Source organism: Aquarana catesbeiana, linkage group LG03, assembly GCF_042186555.1.
Source record: "Aquarana catesbeiana isolate 2022-GZ linkage group LG03, ASM4218655v1, whole genome shotgun sequence".
NCBI classification, from domain to species: domain Eukaryota; kingdom Metazoa; phylum Chordata; class Amphibia; order Anura; family Ranidae; genus Aquarana; species Aquarana catesbeiana.
Genome location: NC_133326.1, coordinates 515,260,368 through 515,281,230, shown reverse-complemented (window position 1 = coordinate 515,281,230; position 20,863 = coordinate 515,260,368). Strand labels below are relative to the sequence as shown.

The window sequence follows — 20,863 nt, the reverse complement described above, 5'->3', positions numbered from 1 at the left end:
TTTTAATAATTTCCCTAGCAGAAATTCACATACTAGACAATTCTCAGATAGTACTGCACACAGCTGAAGGTCAGGCATTGTGCAGTCTGTATCTAGAACATATGGTTTAATATGGCTTGAATAAAGCAAGCTTCCTTTTAAAATGATCCTGCTGCCTGTGTTACAAATGAGCCATGGCCAGCAGAGTATTAGAATGCAAGGCTTTGTTTCATTATAGGTATTCTTCACCAACACACAAAATGGTCATGTGTACCATTATTCTACCAGAAGGTACCTTCATCAGACCAGGGGCATATAGATTATATCAAAATCAAGATTAAAAAAACTATTTAGCCTCATCTAACAGCTAAAATTAAAATTAATTTTGAGCACCATTATTGGGTTTCTATATTGAATATTGAAGTCGTAGACATGAAAATAATTTTTCTGCAAAGTCAAGCTAAGTGATGCAAGAACTACTAATGTGCCAGAGGAAATTCCACCCCCAAGGCCTTTAAAGTACAACTGTACCTTTGTAAAGTTTTACTTTAATAAGTTGCCCCAACCTCACTAAGTGTTATTCACTACTTTAGTCCAGATCCAGTAATCTTCACTGTATGACCCCTCTCAGAACCACATAGCCTTTTTGGTTTGTACTCCGCAGCCTTAAATAATTCCTATGGGTATGCTGTACTCCAAGCAACCACTGGAGACAACCATTTGGCAGAAAAATGTCTTCTGCCAGAAAAAAAATCTCGCTACTCTCTCTTTTTTTTCAGTCTATATAAACATTTTTTTTAGGTTTATAGTGATGCATGCACAGTGAAATACACTCCAGGCCTACTCCTGCCATTTGTAAGATGTCAAAAATGGAGCAGGGTGCTGGGACAAGATAATTCCAGTGCACATACCCTGGGGTTACATTAGAAGCCACAGAAAATGCTGGTGGTTCAGTTACACTTAAATCATTGGTAGGATCACACAGGCGATTTGATCAGATCTTATTGGAAGGTCCATGTATTCCTACGGACAGGTGGGTGTAAATGGACTTGTGTCTGTTTACACCCACCTACCTTCAGGTTCAATCCAGTCTACTAAAAAAAAAATGGAAAGAGGATCTGACCTCTTCCATTTAGGCGGATTGGATCAGACTGGATCAGAGGGTAGTTGGGTGCAAATGAATAGCGGTGTCCGTTTACTCCTGGCTGCCTTTAGAGCAGAGCGGGCTCTGTCTGTGCCTGCTCTGCAGAAACTGAATGGACACGGATCTGTCAACCGCCTGCTCTGCTCTGATCAGCAGGAGATCTATAAGCAAAATCCACTCCATATGAAAGGGGCCAAAGGGCACCACACTGAGCGATTTGTTATTTATACTGTATATAATGCATTTATACTTGAAGAATAACTGGATGAATTACTCTATTCACATCCTACCAGTGTAGATGTTTATTTGATGAGTGCTATTCTAACCTCAAGGGAATTATAGACTAATGGCTGAAATTTTCCAACCAAGCCAGGAGCCTTTCTCAGCCACGGTGTCTGCAAACATCTACAATAAATCACAGAAGGACAATTATCTAATGGGGACAGTTCCCTATGAGTACATAAATAAACAAGCTATGTGCTTCTATGAGACCTAACTGCACTGGATGCATTTTTTAATGCCCTCAAAGCCTCACAACAGGTTCAGTTCACAAAGCTTAACATACATATGGTAATTTTACAAATGTACCTTAATTGCTTCACTTTACAGTTGAATTTTTTTTTTTTACTTTATTAAAGCCATTATCGCATAGATCTTTTCCATGGCTGATATACAGAAGAGGAAGTCAGGCAGTGGCCTCTGGTACTACGAGATACACAGTTCCAGAAAAGAGGTGAGGATTTAGGGGAATCACCTAGAAATGCTTGTACATAGCTAAAGCAGCCCCTAAATGTCACAATATGGCCAATGCCCTGTTGAATAATGCCTGGTCATTCCTACCTCCCACACATTACAACTTGTCAGTGAGGCTACCCATCACAGTGATGGGCCAACAGGAATGTGGAAGGAAGGACTTAGTAGTAAACTCTGACACTACACATTAGAGTGCCCTGCCACTTGGCAGTGACAAGAAGATTTGTGAGGCTGCTACTGTTATGTACACCTCTAGGTGAACATTATACCTGCAGCAGTTTGCTCCCTTCCCCCATTCCAGAATCTTTTTAAAGCGTAACTCCACTTTTGTTGAGAAAAAACATTCCCCTCTGGGTGATCTGTGTACATTGCAAGTATTATAACAACCTTTGTTGCAGATTCCTACCTTTATTATGAAGAAATCCCTGTTTGTTCCCCTGTGCCGTTGTGCTGAGTGGGTTTAATGGGAGTGGTTTCATAATTATCAACCAGCTGTGCACCTGCAGAGCACTAATGAGGAACGCTACTGGGCCTGCATCATTTTAGTCCTGATTTCCTATTGGGAGTATCTCACCAAAAATGACATTTTTGTTGCAGGGGACGCCTGAAATCTGACTTGTATCTTAGGCAGACTTCTGGGAAAATTGATGAGCCAGTCACAAAAGCCAGAAATGATGTTTCTGGGGGACGTTCTGTACACATTCTGTGTTCAGAACAACTCCAAGTAGCCATATTGCAATGCATTTTCAGAAAACTACAGCGGCTGCAGATTGAAAAGGAAAGATAATTTTTAATAACATTCAATTACAATATGACTTGTGTGGCAATTGTATATGCTATATTATTTTTTCTTAGCTATTTTTTTGCCCCACAAAAGTGAAGTTACCCTTTAATTATATTTTTTGCTTTAGACCCCCTTAAAAAAATATTCATCAAACTGTGCATTGGCTTTTAAAATAAAAATATCTCAAAACTGATAACATTACAGGTGTTGTAAATGCATCTGATCTGTGCAGTAATGTCCTCAATGAACTAAAACAATCAATTTGGGATTTAAAAAAAAAAAATCGTATTGCAGCCTCAAGGATTGGTGATAGATTTAAATCCTATATTTCATTTTATATCGACTACAGTTCCGCTATAACTATGGGTTGCAATTAAGCCAGAAAAGGAGTCATATGAATTGGTGATAAAATAACGCTTTTGAGATAAAATTATTCAGGAGAAGCTGGCCATACAATGGCAACTGGATAAAGCAAATTATCGCTTACATTTCTTAGTGAAATCACCAAAAGGACATGGGGCTTCCCAAAATTCAAACCTGGTGGAAAAATCAGATAACTTCTGAAAAAGTTACCATTTTTTCCTCTGTTTTTAAATTGATCTTCCAATAAACTGTACTAAAGCTGTCAATTAATTGCCCGACTTTGACTTTACAAATTGACTGAATTCTGTTGTTCAATCGAACTAATGGGAGGGAGATTATTTAGCGTCTGGTGATTATGTGAAAGTGGATGGAAAGTGGTTGAAACTGATTGAAAAAAATCCACATGTATGACCAGCTTAAAAATGATCTAAATCCAAGAACAAAAATGTAATATATTGCTTATCAGTCCTTAGAGGTGGCTGTATTATTTTTCACTTTTCAGGCTAGAATCATTTTAAAAGATACAGAAAGTGGCCATACCGTGCCACACTTTCTCCCACGCTATTCTCCGGGAATCGAGCCAAACCGTGACCAGGTGTATTCTACAATTTGTGGGCCGATTTCCCCAAACAAATCACCTGCTATACAGGCCGGGTACCAGGATGTTTAGGCACCAACACATGTGAGTGTAACTTTTAATTGTTGTCATCTTACAATGTGACAGAAAGTGCATTATTGGCAGGATCACCAAGTGAAAGTATAAGAAAAAAAAAACTGAAAAAAGAAAAACAAATGCAGCCACCCCATCTAAGGACTATTAAGTTGCAATACATGCCATTTTTTTGCTTGTATAGATATGCTTTAAACAGCTAAATGGGCAATTCCAATTCTGAACTATAAAAAAAATAAAATAATAGCACATATACAATAACTCATTGAACATAGGGAAGAAACTATTGTGTGAAAAAATAACAAATAGAGTCCTTATGCCTTTGATGGAAAAAGCCCCAAGAGTCATGGACCACAAAATGTCTAGATTACCCCCAGCTATATTACATGTATGATAACAATTATATTTTCAGTATGTATACTAACTTATCTCAACCTGAGTGCATCTTAATAATACAGTACACTTGTTTTGTGTTTGAAGCCTACAAACAGCTGCCAGATATTCATTGAAGTAATTTGTCAAAGAGAGGATGTGAGATAAGATTTGAATTAAGAGATTCCTTTTCAAATTGTCATGTTATCAGAGATGCCATCATTTTGGGAATTCAATCACACTGACAAGCTACTCTATAAGCATCTCTCTGGGCACGTAATTTAAGGGAACATGAAGAAGACTGTGGCCTCAAGAGGACTCAGTTCTTCCGCAGGAATTGTCATCTTGGCTTGGTTAAAGGAATATCAAACAACAGGTCTATTTAACATTGAGGCATATTGATACTAGAGTAGGGAAATTAAAATTCATCTTAAAGTTGTATCTATTACCATAAATTTACACAATATATGAAAGTGGTCAGCTAGGTGGAAATATTTTTTTAATTAAGGTGGAACTAAAGTTACAAAATAAAAAACTGCAAACAAGGAAAATTCACAATGTCCCTTTACATTCCAGCATACTGCTTGTGTGCCAGGACAGCTGCTTTCCTGCGCATGCACTGGGAGTGACGTCATCCCATGCCAGCCAATCAAGACAGCCGAAGACTGGCCTCTGGATAAGCTGGGGAGAAAATGCTGATACCAACGCTAGAACTTTGCAGCCATCTGCCCATTGGAACAGAGGTCACATTTGTACCTTTAATTTTGCTTTAACGTTAATATAAAATGCTTGTTTCTTTGTATAGTATGTAAACATTTGTATATGGGGTCAACCAGATCTGCTTATTGCATATGTAAGCTCTGCTTCCTGAGTAGTATCTCTGTACAGTGACAGTGCTTCCTAGCCGTTGCAAGTAATCCACTTTTCTGGATGGGTCAAATACCTTTTTCTTCTGTAGCACATAGTGGTTCCTTCCACTGGCTCATATGTTCTGTAGGTAGGACCCACTGCATACAGCAGGAAGAATAGGTATTCACACATCTGAAAATGTGGAATGTCATCAGTGGCCAGTGATCAATGAAGCTGTGGCATTTCTGCTCAATAAAGCTGTGGCATTTCAAGACCCAGGCTGCAAGAAAAGTAACTGTAGATGGGCTTCTTTTATAAGTGACCCCATGGTGACAGGGTTACTTTAAAGGGAACCTGTACAATGAGAAAAATATGAAAAATATGAGCTGCCTTTGCTAATATCACCTTCTGAAATTCTAGTTAGCTACTCATCATGTTGGCCTACTGGCTTCATTAATTTTGGAATTAGGAGTCATTAAATTTGAAGGCATGGATTAGGAATATTGACTCGTTCAACTTTACAAATGCTTGTTCAGGGTTGGTGACTCAAAGTATTGAAGTCAGAGGCAGCTAGACAACTAACATTTTGGTGGCAGATCAGTAATGGGAGCCTAAATATTTTTTTAAATAAAAGTCTTCATATAAGGGCAGTGGGGCGCAGTGAAGGACCCGGACCTGAGCATGTAAAAAAAAAATTCCATATGTTGACACATTTTTCACACCATTCCATGCAGGGGGAGGCTTCCTGTGAACGCTAGTGTGACCCCCTTCTAGCTTGGTACTGGCCTTCCCTTGCATCCATTGTAGTTATGCCACAGGAATACAACAGAGAGTTTACATAACAGACCCATTAGGCAAGAACCCATTGGCATTCCAAAACAAAGGGTTCCTTAGCAATTTCCACTCATATTTAAAAAAAAAAACAATAATGTACAAAACAAAAATAGGCTATTGAACAGAGTTCAGCCAAGCTTGAGTAAACACCCATCCAATCTATATATGCCATTAAACTAGAACTATAGGCAAAACTTTTTTTTTCATTTTGGAGTAAGGGAGGGTTATAACCTCTGTAAGGTTAATTTTTGCCATCTTTGTCCCATTGGGTAGATTTACATTTACTTCTTGTCCTATAGCCAAATAGGAAGTGATAGGAAATCCCTGCAAATTGAGGCATTTTTTTTCACCAGAACTAGTTTCCCTATTGGAATATTTTTCCTCTATTACTTTTCTGGGGACAACCAAAAATTTGGGATTTTCTTGTACTTTCACATTCAATGATAATAGTAAATAGGACAAATAAAGAGGGTGAATCTCCCTAATGGGGACACAGACAGCAATAAAAAGAACCTAATAGGTGTTCTAATCCCTCTCCACAAGCTAAAACTGTAACTATAATTCATTTGCATAAACATGCCTGGATTTTACAACACTCTCCCAGGCATTAAAAAATCAGCACATGCCTGCACCCAAGTTCACAGCATGCTAGATTATGTCTACCTTGCAAGTTAGCTTAAAGTAGCACACCAGAGAACATTTTTATACATCCTGTGTGGTAAATTCAATAGGAGAATTTCTCTGGTGGTGTCAATGACTGATATAAAAGGATTCTTTTTAGTAGAGCACACAAATAGGATTTTTGTATTCACTGTAAAATTTATTTCTCGAAGGAACACAGCTTGATGATAATTAAGCAATGTAGGGTTATACTGTTGCCAGCTTAGGCCAGCCCCCTAGGGGCTATAATACCCTCTAACTTACACCTGCTCATTTGTAGCAAGCAATCAAAAGAATAAAATTGCTTATGAAGGGAGGGAGTTATGTCCTTTGGTGGACTCCGTGAAAAGGATTTTATAGTAAGTATAAAAATAATATTTTCTGTATTCTCCATTGAAGGACACAGCTTGATAATAATTAAGCAATGCACACATAGCTTCCAGCTGTCCCCAATTTCAAGGGACCTTCCCTCATCCAAAACAAAGTCCCTCTGTTCCTCTTTCCTCCTCATTTGTCCCTCATTTTGGTCTGATCTATATAGTTGTATATAAAATGCACTAGGTAACCATCAAAAAGTCCACTAAACATTTCATCCTATTTCTAAATTGCTGCATTTGTACATTTTAAAAGCCAATATAAAGGAATAGTAGTGGTAAAAAAGTTTTTTTTGTACTGTTCTCCTTTAAGGGTGTGCCGACACACTTTTGCTAATAGATGTCCCTCATTCCCACCTCAGAAAGTTGGGAGGTATGATGCACGGACATCCAAAAGCAGTCCAAATCAATCCTCCTCAACCAATTGGCTATCCACCATATCCCTCAAAACGTTCTGCTCGAACCTACACTTATCAGTACACATACACAGGACCCTAACAACCTTTGAGGAGATGTGTGGTCTCTCAAAGGTTCCCAGACACACCCTTTCTATAATTTATAAGGAAATCCTCTCCCACACGCATAACGTCTCCCCCCACCTTCACACAAAAATGGTCTGGAGACCTGGACATGGACATTTCTCCAGGGGAGTGGTAGACCTCTTTCACATTCACCCACAAATCCTCAATCTCCAGTGTTACGCAGGAGAAAAATTATAAGCTACTCTCCAGGTGGTATAGGGACCTGGTCTCAGTTCACAGGATGTTTCCCAGTGCTTCTGATGTCTGCTGGCGCTGTCACAGAGGACAAGGAACATACCTTTATATCTGGTGGGAATGTGCTTGGATTCACCCCTTCTGGAAAGGTATATTCACGATTTATAATGAAATGTATGATATCTCAATAGCCCTCTCCCCTAAAATAGCCCTATTGTTGATACTACCAGGATCAATTAAATCCCAGGAAACCTTCTTAGGTTTTTTCTATCAGCAGCCAGACAATTGATCTGGAAATCTGAGGCAACCCCCCCATCCATAGGTGGATCACCATTCTCAATGAGATTATGTTAATGGAGGAGATGTGTGCCAGAGAGGGAGACGACTGTGATAAACACAAGGTACTGCGGTATGTCTGGGTATACTACTCTGCATCAGATAGACTATTGAATAGAATTACTAAAGGTTGAGCTGAACAACCACCTAGAATTGACAGCTGGAACAACACTGGTGTAGATGGTCCAGATGTGTTGATGACCTCACACTGGTGAACGGCTTTCTAACCACCTGAGCTCATCCATGTTGTGGAAAACTACCACAGTCGCACTAAATGTATATCTATTTAGTAAACTATCACCAGCGTGCACATGCACAGACAGCTATAATAATACAAAAGGGGTTCTAACCTTTTCCTACCCCATCCAAAACTACAAAAGTCTTAGCTGGTGGGCACCCTATGTCACACTTTTAAAATGTAGCTAAAGTCAAAACTTTTTTTTTAGTTTTGGATGGATTAGAACCCCTGTCAAATTTGTATTGATGTCCTGTGACTATGACCAAGTGAGGAAAAATCCAAAAGTTTTTTCTGGAACAGGAATAGAGGGGAAATCTTCCAACTTAGACACCTGTTCTAGTGACAGCTATCTAAAAGGGGTTTTACCACACTTTGGAAATATTTTCTCTCACTTCCGGTTGCGAAGGGAAAATTCAGCAAATTGAAGAGAAATTTCAACAATGGGCCATTCTTACTTTATCCAAATTGAAAAAAATTGGCTTTGGATATACTTTTCAGACAAATCGCCTCTTTAAATGTAGCAGGCAAAGCACCAAGGTGTTGGAACTAGCAGGAGCAACACTTTGTAAATGTAACATAAATGTAAATGTTACCTAAAACTCGCAATCTGTCTGCCCCAACAACCACTTCCTTCTCGTCTGCAGAAAACAAAAGCTTCCCTTCATTTGACATTACCTCCAGGCTCTTTCCACGTGCCTGAATACCCTCTGATCCTGCAAGAGAAATAAGTAACAGAATGAAACAATAGGATGTGAATTGCTGTTACCACGTCATACTTTACTGCATGTAAAAATTACAGATGTATATCTCCCCACAGCTGCATGCTCACCAACTGTCGCTCTGAAAAATAGCGCCATTATAGCAGAACTCCAGGCAAACTTAAGAACAATCCAAGTGTACATTCAATGATAAACTGCTGAATTTATTTTTAAACTGTTCTGCGTTGCAATCCTTCTTCATATTAGAGTGGAACTAAATCAACTAATGTTTTCCAAAACGGATACATTTAGGGCATGCCCTGAATAATAACAATCAGAGTTACTACAGTGCTTAGGCAGGCTATACATGGTGCAAATTTCTTTCCTGCAACAAAAGAAATCTGCATGATGCCCCCATCAATACACACAGTGCTAACAGGGGAATCCCTCTTGCCGAGCCATTGTCTGGGGTGGGAAGGTGAAGCCCAGTGGCGTCAGTAGGAGGGGGGGGGGGGGAGAGGGGGCCATGGCCCCATCAACATCATACTGTGCCAGAATCAGTCACAGAGAGAAGCCCATGAATGGACACAACCAGACTTGGTGGTAAAGATGAAAGAGACACCACACTCAGTGATCCGCCACCGCACAAATATTGCGTTTACCACAAGGCAAGCAAAAACCAGCCTATGTTCCGTCCTGGTATGGGAAAATCCAGCTGGTGTGACTTGACTGCATACAGTGTGGCTAAGAGGATGTAGCAAGGACCCCAAACTCTCGTCTCACAGGCATGTGAATGAAAAGAAACTGACCATAGTGTAATACTGGCAGGACAGTTTAATAAAAAAAGGTAGAAAACTTACATATGTAGATTAAAAACAGCAAATAGCCGGCCGGCATAGTGAGCACCCGTCCACACTAGGATGGCGATGACGTCAGAGCGTCAACCTCCCGACGTACGTTTCACCACAAATGGCGTCGTCTTGCCCCCCCGACAATTACCCGGTAGAGGATGATAACCCCCTCTGTATGGTAATGTTTGTGTAATAGTCAATATAAGACAGATGAAGGCCTGGGGTAATCAGAGTATTCCTCCCGTGGGAGCAATGCTTTGGTTCCGCTTGTATTGAATGTTAGATGTAGGGATCTACAGTCAGGCCATGTAAATATTATTGTGCTGATATTGTGTAGAGTGACAATTGATGTTAACCCTGTTTAAAGTTTATTTCCCTTTCCCCATTCCAATTGATGTAATGAGATGCTCTTTCTTTCTTAAATTTTAAAGAGTTACTCTGAAATTTATTCCCCACAACTGGGGACAGTTGTGATTCAAGTGAGGGGTGTATGTATCGGGCACCTACTTTTAGGTAGGTGACCCTTTTTGCTAGCTTTCTATGTCAGGTAAATTTAGACAGGCTTGTGCTATTACAGCAGGCCTGTTATTGTCAATTTCCAGAACCAGTCCTCATGGAGGAACAGACGACATCTTACAGCATGTAGTCGCTGATGTCGTTGGCCGCCCTGCGGGAAGGGGAGTGGGCCACGAGGAGAAGAGGAACTAAGAATCATTGCGGGAGAAGTAAAGACATGCGGAAGGAAACTGGGTGATCGATCGCTTAGGAGCGACACACGGGCTATTGATCAAGTGAGTGAAAAGCCCCAGGGAGGGGTACTGTCCAGAGGCTGAGGGATGTTGGTACACAAGTCAGCAAGACAGGTGGTTGTGGCCTGTGACTTTGGGTTCAGCAATGCCCCGGGATTCCAATCAGTCAAGCGGGAAAGGTCATTCAGAGTGACTCTTTTTTTAGCTCAACTTGGAAGTACCTTGCAGATGGGAAGTAGTGGTAAAAAGGTAGCGGTGAAGCTGCAAGCACATATATAGAGATACAGACTGTTCTTAGAAGTTCTGCAGATAAAGACGTTATTCAGAGTGACTCTTTATCGTTTATTCTCTATCAAAAATCTACTTCCATCTTCCATGATAAAGTAATCATCCAGTTTTGAATCATTGTCACCCGCAATGTTATGAGTCTTTGCAAGTGAAACAAAGGAAAAGATTAGAAATCAACCAAAGAGCATCTCAAAGAAAGTCCTTCTCCCATCCCAGTTTATTTTGATGAATAAAGCATTAAGAAAAAGCATTAGGATTGTGACATTTAAATCTATGGGCTGCGAGGGTTGAGTGGTAAACGTGAATTACGGATATAACAAATATTTAGCCTCTCCTCCGGGAGTAAGCGCTTTATATATATATATATATATATATATATATATATATATATATATATATATATATATATACAGAATATATAACATTTTTATTATATATATTTTATTGTATATACCTAGATAATTGAGCAGCATATAGTAGTAATGAGTATTCATAAAACTACATAGATGGAAAATTCAAGTTTTATGAAAAATATATATAACATATAGTCATTACACAAGCAAATTTGTAATTTAAAGCAGAACTTCATCCAAGAGGGGAAGTTCCACTTTATGCCCTCCTTCCCCCTGGTACATTTTTATTTTCTTTGGGGAGCGGATAATTAGTTTTGATAGTTACACGCTCCCACTTCTGCTTGGATTGCCTAGATGATTTAAGCGGAAGTTTGCCTCCCCCTTTGCCTGCAGCTTCTGGGACACATTACACATTGCACACTGGGAAGCCATCTGTGAAGCTGCATGGAGTCAACATACCGGAACCAGGAACTTGAAAGCCGGCAAAGAACCAGCCTGGATGAGGAGACGGCCCTGGATCCTAAGACAGGTAAGTGTCCTTTTATTAAAAGTCCGCAGCTACAGTATTTATAGCTGCTGACTCTTCATTTTTTGTTTTTTTCTTCTTTCTAGGGCGAAGGTTCTCTTTACTGTTCTGAAAACTGACCTTTTCATTTTATTCAGCAACTAGTTATAATTTTTTAAAACAAACATTTTATTTTGTATTGAAATACTGAACTGTAACCATAAGCCATGGGTTTGGCTCGCAGTTGCAGTGTGGTCCCATTGACCCTAGACTTAATTTGTGACAAACAGTACATATTCTAAAATGGCAACTCAGAAAGTACTGAAACAGGAACATCTGCATAACAACCAGGTAACTAGCATTTTCATAAGGAGGTTAGCAATAACAACTTACACATGTCTCTCGTATTAGGTTTCTTTTAAAGTGGGATTCCGGCCAGGAAATTTTTTTTTTAAAAGTCAGCAGCTACAAACATTGTAGCTGCTGACTTTAAGTAAGTACACTTACCTGTCCTGAGTGCCCGCAATGTCGGCTGCCCGAGGCCGACCCGTCCCTCGGCTCTCGGGTCCCGGCACCGCCATCCTAATTAAGGGAAACAGACAGTGGAGCCTTGTGGCTTCACTGCCAGTTTCCTACCGCGCACACGCGAGCGGCGCAGCACTCTGTGAATGGCCCCGTGGTTTTCTGGGAACACACACAGTTCCCAGAAGGCAACGGGGCCGCTCACCGAGGAGCAGGACACGCCGCGGAATAGGAAGAGGCATATTAGGAAGACTGCCTAGCAACAAGGATTCAGGTAAGTTTAAATTTTTTTTTTTCAAATGTTTTTGTTTTCATTTTTTAAAGATTTTTCATGCTATTTTTTATTTTAGGGTGGTCCTCCACTTTAATTGCTTACCATTCCCTGCAGGCCTGTTACAATTTAAATCAGTGGGCGAGCCTGAACTTGTTGATATGAGAGCTGAGCAGCAGTGACTGGCACACTACAGGAAACTCATACTTAATTCTGAAGATGCTAGCTACTTGGCTGTCATGTTGATCCAATTGCTTTCAATACTTTCCGATTTAATGATCTGAATCGGGTATGCAGATAAGGAGTTCTGACTTTACTCTGGCTTTCTAATTTTCAAATTGTCCTGGCTCATTAACTCAAAAACTACTGAAGACAAAAAAATACAGATGACTTATGCCACGTACACACGATCGGACTTTACGGCAGACTTTGTCTGGCGGACTTTTCGACGGACTTTACGACGGACTTTACGAATGAACGGACTTGCCTACACACGATCAACCAAAGTCCGACGGATTCGTACGTGATGACGTACGACCGGACTAAAACAAGGAAGTTCATAGCCAGTAGCCAATAGCTGCCCTAGCATCGGTTTTTGTCCGTCGGACTAGCATACAGACGAGCGGACTTTTCGACCAGACTCGAGTCCATCGGACAGATTTGAAACATGTTTCAAATCTAAGTCCGTCAAACTTTTGAGAAAAAAAAGTCCGCTGGAGCCCACACACGATCGAATTGTCCGACGGATTCAGGTTCGCCGGACCAAGTATGCCGTAAAGTCCGATCGTGTGTACGCGGCATAATATTTTTCAGAAGGAGATGAGTGCATGCTTTTTTACAGTACAGATTTCTTCTAAGCCATCGTTGGGCACATTTATTTTTCATTAATAGGTTCCCTTATGCTGTGTACACACGGTCAGACTTTTCAGCTACAAAAGTCCGACAGCCCGTCCGACAGACTTTCGACAGACTTTTGGCAGACTTTCAACAGACTTTCTAAGGACCGGACTTGCCTACACACGATCACACCAAAGTCCGACGGATTCGTACATGATGAAGTACACCGGACTAAAATAAGGAAGTTGATAGCCAGTAGCCAATAGCTGCCCTAGCGTTGGGTTTTTGTCCATGGGGCTTGCATACAGACAAGCGGATTTCTGGGTCCGGCGGAGTTACAAAATAAAGATTTGAAGCATGTTCCAAATCTAAAGTCCATCAGATTTGCGACTGGGAAAAGTCCGCTGAAGGTCCGGTGAAGCCCACACACGATCGGATTGTCCGCCGGATTTGGTCCGTCGGCATCCGTCGGACAAGTCCGGTCGAAAAGTCCGACCGTGTGTACGTGGCATAACCCCTTTGCAGCCCCCTGCTGTTTTTTTTTTGCCCTCTAATTCTTATGTGGTAGTGCAGTGTTAATTTTGATGTCAACTTTCAATTTAGTTTTAGTCATAGTCTCTTGACTAAAATGCCATTTTTGTTTTAGTCGTATTTTAGTTTTTTTGACTAAAATGCCATTTTAGTTTTAGTCGTATTTCAGTCATCTCAATTGTTTTAGCTTTGGTTGTATTTTAGGTGACTAAAATAGTATTAATTTAGTAGACAAAAATATTTTAGTCGACGAAATTAACCACTTAAGGACTAGCCTCGTTTTGAGATTTGGGTATTTACAAGTTATAAACAGTTATAAACAGTTTTTTTGCTAGAAAATTACTTAGAACCTCCAAACATTATATATTGTTTTTTTTCTAACACCCTAGAGAATAAAATGGCGGTCATTGCAATACTTATTTTTGCACCATATTTGCGCAGCGGTCTTACAAGCGCACTTTTTTTGGAAAAAATAAACTTTTTTGAATTAAAAAATAAGACAACAGTAAAGTTAGCCCAATTTTTTTATATTGTGAAAGATAATGTTACGCCACGTAAATTGATACCCAACATGTCACGCTTCAAAATTGCGCCCGCTAATGGAATGGCGTCAAACTTTTACCCTTAAAAATCTCCATAGGCGACGTTTAAAAAAATTCTGCGGGTTGCATGTTTTGAGTTACAGAGGAGGTCTAGTGCTAAAATTATTGCTCTCACTCTAACGATAGCAGCGATACCTCACATGTGTGGTTTAACCACCATTTTCATATGTGTTCGCTTCTGCGCCCAAGCTCGTTGAGACGGGGCGCTTTAAAAAAAAAAGTGGCGGAGGGAGCAGGAGAGTGGCCGCAGCCGCAGAGACCACCATTATCGTAAACACGACCGGCTCCTGAAAAGATGGATACCTCGGTTGTGGCAGCAGCTGCTGCCGTTACCGAGATATCCATCTTTAAAGTGCTGACATATATGTACAGGAGCCAGTCGATAAGTGGTTAACACTGGTCTGCAGGGCACCCCATGTCACGTATTATCTACAGAGCTAAGGGGTGCCTTGAGTAAGCCTGCACAGCTTGCCAGGTTGGATGACCAGTCCAAATTCTTTTTTTTTAAGGAAATGGTAATCCCACACTATAGCAGCAGTGTCAATGTAAATAAAGCCGATAGTGACCCCTTGATTTGAATTTCTTATGAGAAGTGAATAGCATAGGAGACTGACAAAGCAGAAAACTGCAGGCATTGGTCACGATAATTGCTTGAACACATGCATCTCTTTTCTGCCTAGAGTCTCTATAAATCCGCATAATCCCCCATCAAAACAGGACACAGGAGCATGGCAGAAATGAATATATGTCCTACCTGTAACCAGCTGAGTAACAGGCTTCATATCCTCATTGAGAATATTTAAAGTAATATTTCGATCGGACTGAAGGTACAACGGGCTCCCCTGTATAAAACGACAAAGAGAGGACAAACTATTAGATTTGTGAGCACTCATGTACAAAGGCGAGTGTTTGTATACATGCGTACACTGCCGGAGAATCTTCCAGCTACAGGTCATGTCATTGCTTGTGCTTCACCTCCATCTGACCATTCCTGTGTTACTAACAGTAATCCATCAATGGCTCCTTGATAGGATGTGTCAGTATCCTAGTCTCTCAATTACACATGTAATCAGACTGCTGATGCTGGATGATGGTTTGTGATTTTCTGACAAGTATACAGCCAGCTACTGAGAGATATACATTGGAAGACATGTCACTGACTGTATCTCAATATACTGTCAGCCAGCTGTAACCTCCGGGACCGAAGCAATCAGACTGCTGCCTGGAGAAGATTACTAAGGCAGCTGGATGCCCGTAAACACACATTTCCTATCACTTTCTGTCCCGAGACAATGGTCACCAGGACAAATAGAGAGGGTAAATCTGCCCAGCAGGAATACAAACAGCAATAAAAAACAACAGGAGTTGTAACCCTTCTCTACTTTGTCCAAAAAAAAACAAATTGGGCTAGAGAGCTTTGTCTTTAAATACTGTTGATCTTGCCAGGAAAGCAATTTCTTGTTACCCCGTGACATGCAGTGGAGAATATCTTCCTTCTATAGCTATCTTCTGTAAACTACCACTTGCCCTGCCCTACATGTAATGAAGATGAAGAGATATGGACATGTTTGTAGTTCAGTTTCAGGAGAGTAGCCTAAGGTGACAACCATGGCACCCTCTACTGATACAGAGGAGGAGTGAACAGCCACCCAGGGACAGGATTACCAGGTGAAAATAAAGGAAAAGAAGCTTGATACATTGTATACATTTTTTTGGTTTTGAGTCTAGATTTTAGAGATTTAGACCCCCCCCCCCCCCGGTCCACACTGTACTTACCTCCATGGGTGATGAGCTGTCAATGCCCATGCAGATGGTACAATGGTCTGCAAATTTGAAATTCCCACTCTTCTCCTCTTTTTTTCCCGAGGTGCTTCTTGGACTGATCAGAGTGCTACTCTGTGCCAGCACTGGCCAATCAGAATTGATCCTTCCTGGAAGTGCTTCACAGAGAAGAGGGGATTTCAGATCCCCTTACCGCTACACTGGCAGCATGGATCCGGACAGCTCATTACCCACTGAGGTAAGTACAGCAGGGACTTGGCGGGGTGAGGAAGGTGTATAGTGTTAGTTCACCTTTTCATTCTTTTCTACAAAGATGAACTAAAACTTTAAGCTAATCCTTGTTATTTCCAATGGACAAATATCCATCAGAGTTGACATAATCTGCCACAGCAGAGTAGATGAAAGTATTCCATTGGATGTAAATATATGTGTGCGCACTGCGCTAATGAGAAACACCTGTTTGTGCTGCCAATTAATATTCAATAAACATGCAAATGAGGTGAAACAACTATCAATGTGAAAAAGAGACAAACAATTCCACAGTAGCGCACTAATTAATCTACACATCTCCTAAATATTAGCATTGTGACATGATCAACATAAAAAGCCCATACTTAATAAAAAGTTTCTATATAGCATATCCAAAAATATGTGCTCCAACATATGCAAATCAATATGGTAATACAGGCCAACTCAAAGTGATGAAAAGATAGTGAAACAAAATCTCAATGATCCACCAAAATCCTTCACCAAAGTTATGCGTGCCAATTCCACTCCCTTAAGAATAAAGCTCACCAGATGCTGTTGCCATTCACTCTCGTGTCTGGCAAATATCGCCTTATTAAATGTTATTGAAGAGCCACTTAACCACTTTAGCCCCGGAAGGTTTTAGCCCCTTAATGACCAGGCCATTTTTTGCAATACGGCACTGCGTTACTTTAACTGACAATTGCGCTGTGTTGTAATGCTGTACCCAAATAAGATTGATGTCCTTTTTTTTTCGCACAAATAGAGCTTTCTTTTGGTGGTATTTGATCACCTTTGCGGTTTTTATTTTTTGCGCTATAAACAAAAAAAGACCGTCAATTTTGAAAACAAACAATATTTTTTATTCTCTGCTATAAAACATTCCCAATAAAAGAATTTAAAAAATCGAATTTCTTCATCAATTTTGGCCAGTATGTTTTCTGCTACATATTATTGGTAAAAAAAAATCCCAATAACCATATATTGATTGGTTTGTGCAAAAGTTATAGCGTCTACAAACTGTGGGATAGATTTATGGCATTTTTATTATTTATTTCTTTTTTACTGGTAATGGCAGCGATTAGTGGTTTTTAGCGGGACTGCGTCATTGCGGCAGACAGATCGGACACCTAACTGACATTTTTGACACTTTCTTGGGAACCAGTGACATTATTACAGCTGGTCCATCGCCGATTGTACACCCACAGAAGCTAGTGCACGGACAGCCGTACCGGTACGGGATTCGCACAGCCAAGCCACCTTGCTGCAGTATAACCTTGCGGTGGGTCGTCGACAAGGGGTTAAACATGCCAATCTCGATCCAGATCAATAAAGACACTCTCCACATGTGGGGATAGAAAGTGAGACAGAGTCTCCAATAGTGTAAAAACACCTTAAGGTAATCGGTTTATTAAAAGTAATGCACTTACATCATAAAAGATTCAAAAGCGCCTTGTTAAGATTCAAAACATGCCAGGTAACTCAGTGTTGCGATCTCCTCATAGCTTCCTTCGCACACGTGGAGTCACTGTCTCGGCGTCACTGTGTAGACACGTCCGACGCGTTACGTCACTTCCAACTTCGTCACAGGGGGTGGAGACACGGCATGGGAATGAACCTCAAGTATTCTCCTTCTTACCACTTTAACTCATAGTGAGTAAATTTGGTAGACTTATAAGTCAATGAACATGGACCACCGTAATATTGTCTATCTGTCCAATTAACCCACCTTCTGCCAGTTAAAATTATAATTATAAAATTATGCATACTCCTAACCGGCTAGATGGTTAACAGCAGAAAGCACATTACTGTGTCTCACCATACTCCACCAATATATACACTACTCATGTGGGAATTAAAAATGGACTGACCAAATCGTCCAACTGTTCAATTAACCCCACATTAACTAAGAAAGTTAAATCCTGCGGGAAGCGACTGATCAATCTCTCCAACTCCAAAGTCCGCAGCACGGATGAATGGTGAATTCCATTGGTGATTATAGACGGAAAAAGTGGTGACAAGAGAATAAGCAGCCAATGCAAGGTTAAAAAGGGGCAAATTAGCACATTTGCCATTTAATAAGTAATGCCACGTACACACGAATGGTCTTTCCGTCGGACCGAAGTCTGACGGTCTTTCAGACGGAGTTCTGACGGAGTTCCACTGAAACGGACTTGCCTACACACGATCACACCAAGGTCTGTTCGTTTAGAACGTGATGACGTATGACGGGACTAGAAATAGGAAGTTCAATAGCCAGGAGCCAATAGCTGTCCTTGCGTCGTTCTTGGTCCGTCAGAATAGCATACAGATGAGCGGTTTTCCCGATTTTTCGAAAGAATGGGTCCAATGAAGCCCACACACGATCGGAATGTCCGACTGAATCATTCCATCGGACCTTTTCTGCCGGAAAGTCCGCTTGTGTGCACGCGGCATAAGCCATGCAGCCAGATAGATAGATAGATAGATAGATAGATAGATAGATAGATAGATAGATAGATAGATAGATAGATAGATAGATAGATATATAGATAGATAGATAGATAGATAGATAGATACAGACAGATAGATTTTGAATGACATCTAAATATCTAAGAAGTGTCAAGTTGTACTTTAACATCTTAATTCCCCAGAACAAGAGTTCCCATTGCTTAGCCTTGCAGTCATGCTAAGTTTGTGTGACTCCCAGCAGAGAGCAGATGTCTGCGCTGCCGAACTCGGTATATCAGTCAGAGACGCAGGCGCCGCAGCCGCAGATGGTGATCCTGCTGACCTGCTCTGTCTGTATAAATCTTTATCATTAACCTGCCAGCGAGGAAGCTGTAAAGACTGTTTATGCGCACACTGATGCATAGCATACGGTTTCTGTCTTTAGTCTCCTCTGGCCAGCCGCTGGCAGCAATGCCGGCAAGCTGAAGGTTAATGAAGGCCCCCCTTATTTATCCCAATGGTATTTGTTTTTATACAATCAACTAGCAAACTATATGCATAGCAAAGGAACAAACAGCCACCTCTTCATCAGAAAGCTCTGGACTGTGCCAGAGAACCCCTATATGTACTAATTACAGGCCAGATCAGTTAGTTAATGGACTGGTATAAAGCTGACTCTCTCACTCTCTCACCTACATGTGTAACTACAGCCACAGCAGATCATGTTATTGTTATGGGGCCCAGCAGAAGAGGGGGCCAAGCAGAGGCTGGCTACAGTGATTTTTGCAGGTAGCAATAGCATAGCACCACGTTTAAAGCTGAACTCCTGGTATGGTTTGTATTGCATAGTTAAATGAGTGCAGCCTGGACTGATGTAACTTAAAGTGGTTGTAAACCCTTACATATACCCAGTGAACTGACTGGCCTCAGGTGATACACAGAGATGAAACAAATCCTCCTACATAAGCTGTACCTGGCTTTTTCTCAGCTCTAGAAGGTGGGGGGGGGGGGGGGGATCTGAAGTCTCACCCTGCACAGAATAAAGAGGAGAGCTGAGTGTAACCTGAGACATGAGTAAAGGGAATGGACACCTCCCTACACGGTCTCATAGGAAAATATACACAGCTGAGGCTGTCAATCACTTCTGTGGTGATGAGTTAGACTATCAGAAGTAACTCTTGCAGATAGGTGAGGGCAGAGAGATCAGACAGGAACCACACTGTGTGCTTTGGATTGAAGTACACACTATAGAGGAATATAGAGGTAACAGCCTCTTGCAGTCCCTGTACAGCAGAACTAGTGTGTGGGAGAAAGAAGCAAAACAAGGAGACATGGATGATAGAAGTCAGCAGAGCTTCAGCTCATTTACTAAGCTCTGGAGCAACAGCTCTTGCAGAGAGCAACTACACTTTGCAAAGTGCGCAGTTTATTTGCCTTTAGTAAATCAATCACCCATTATGTGGTCACAGAATTTGGGGTTCCTTGGCTGGTGTCAGGAACCCATACTGGGACCCCCTTGATGGCAGCGTATACAAGTCATCAGTTAGTAAAATTATACAGCTACACGTATAAAAATAATAACCTAAACAAACTTAAATTTGACTTTTGGGCAGATATAAAAACAAGCTCATTACACACTTTAATACCGGGCACTTTCACTCCCTTCCTGCCCAGGCCAATTTTCAGCTTTCAGCGCTGTTGCATTTTGACTGACAATTGCGCAAACATGCAGCACTGTACCCATATGACATTTTTATCATTTTTTTGAGACAGATAGAGCTTTCTTTTGGTGGTATTTAATCACCACTGGGTTTTTCTTATTTTATGCTAAACAAAAAAAAAAAAAGTGAACATTTTGAAATATAAAAAGTTTTTCTTAGTTTCTGTTATAAAATTTAGCAAATAAGTACAGACATACCGCACTTTTAAGTACGCAATGGGGTTTATTTACTAAAGCTGGAAAGTGAAAAATCAGGCTCACTTCTGCATAGAAACCAATGAGCTTCTAACCCCAGTTTGTTCAATTAAGCTTTTGTAATAAAACCTGGAAGCTCCTTGGTTTCTATGCAGAAGTGAGCCTGATTTTGCACTTTCCAACTTTAGTAAATAAGCCCCATTGTGTATTT

The 20,863-nt window shown here is 40.7% G+C and overlaps 1 protein-coding gene across 2 annotated transcripts in view; it reads right to left on the bottom strand.

Annotated features, from left to right (window-relative positions):
- Positions 1–20,863, bottom strand: part of SGCD (sarcoglycan delta) — a 628,273-nt gene that overhangs the window by 127,108 nt on the left and 480,302 nt on the right. For both annotated transcript variants that reach the window (XM_073621164.1, XM_073621163.1), the window contains 2 exons: positions 15,034–15,121; positions 8,666–8,785 (listed from right to left, as the gene is read on the bottom strand). In XM_073621164.1, coding sequence (XP_073477265.1) covers positions 8,666–8,785; positions 15,034–15,121 — 208 coding nt within the window. The remainder of the gene's footprint in view (positions 1–8,665; positions 8,786–15,033; positions 15,122–20,863) is intronic.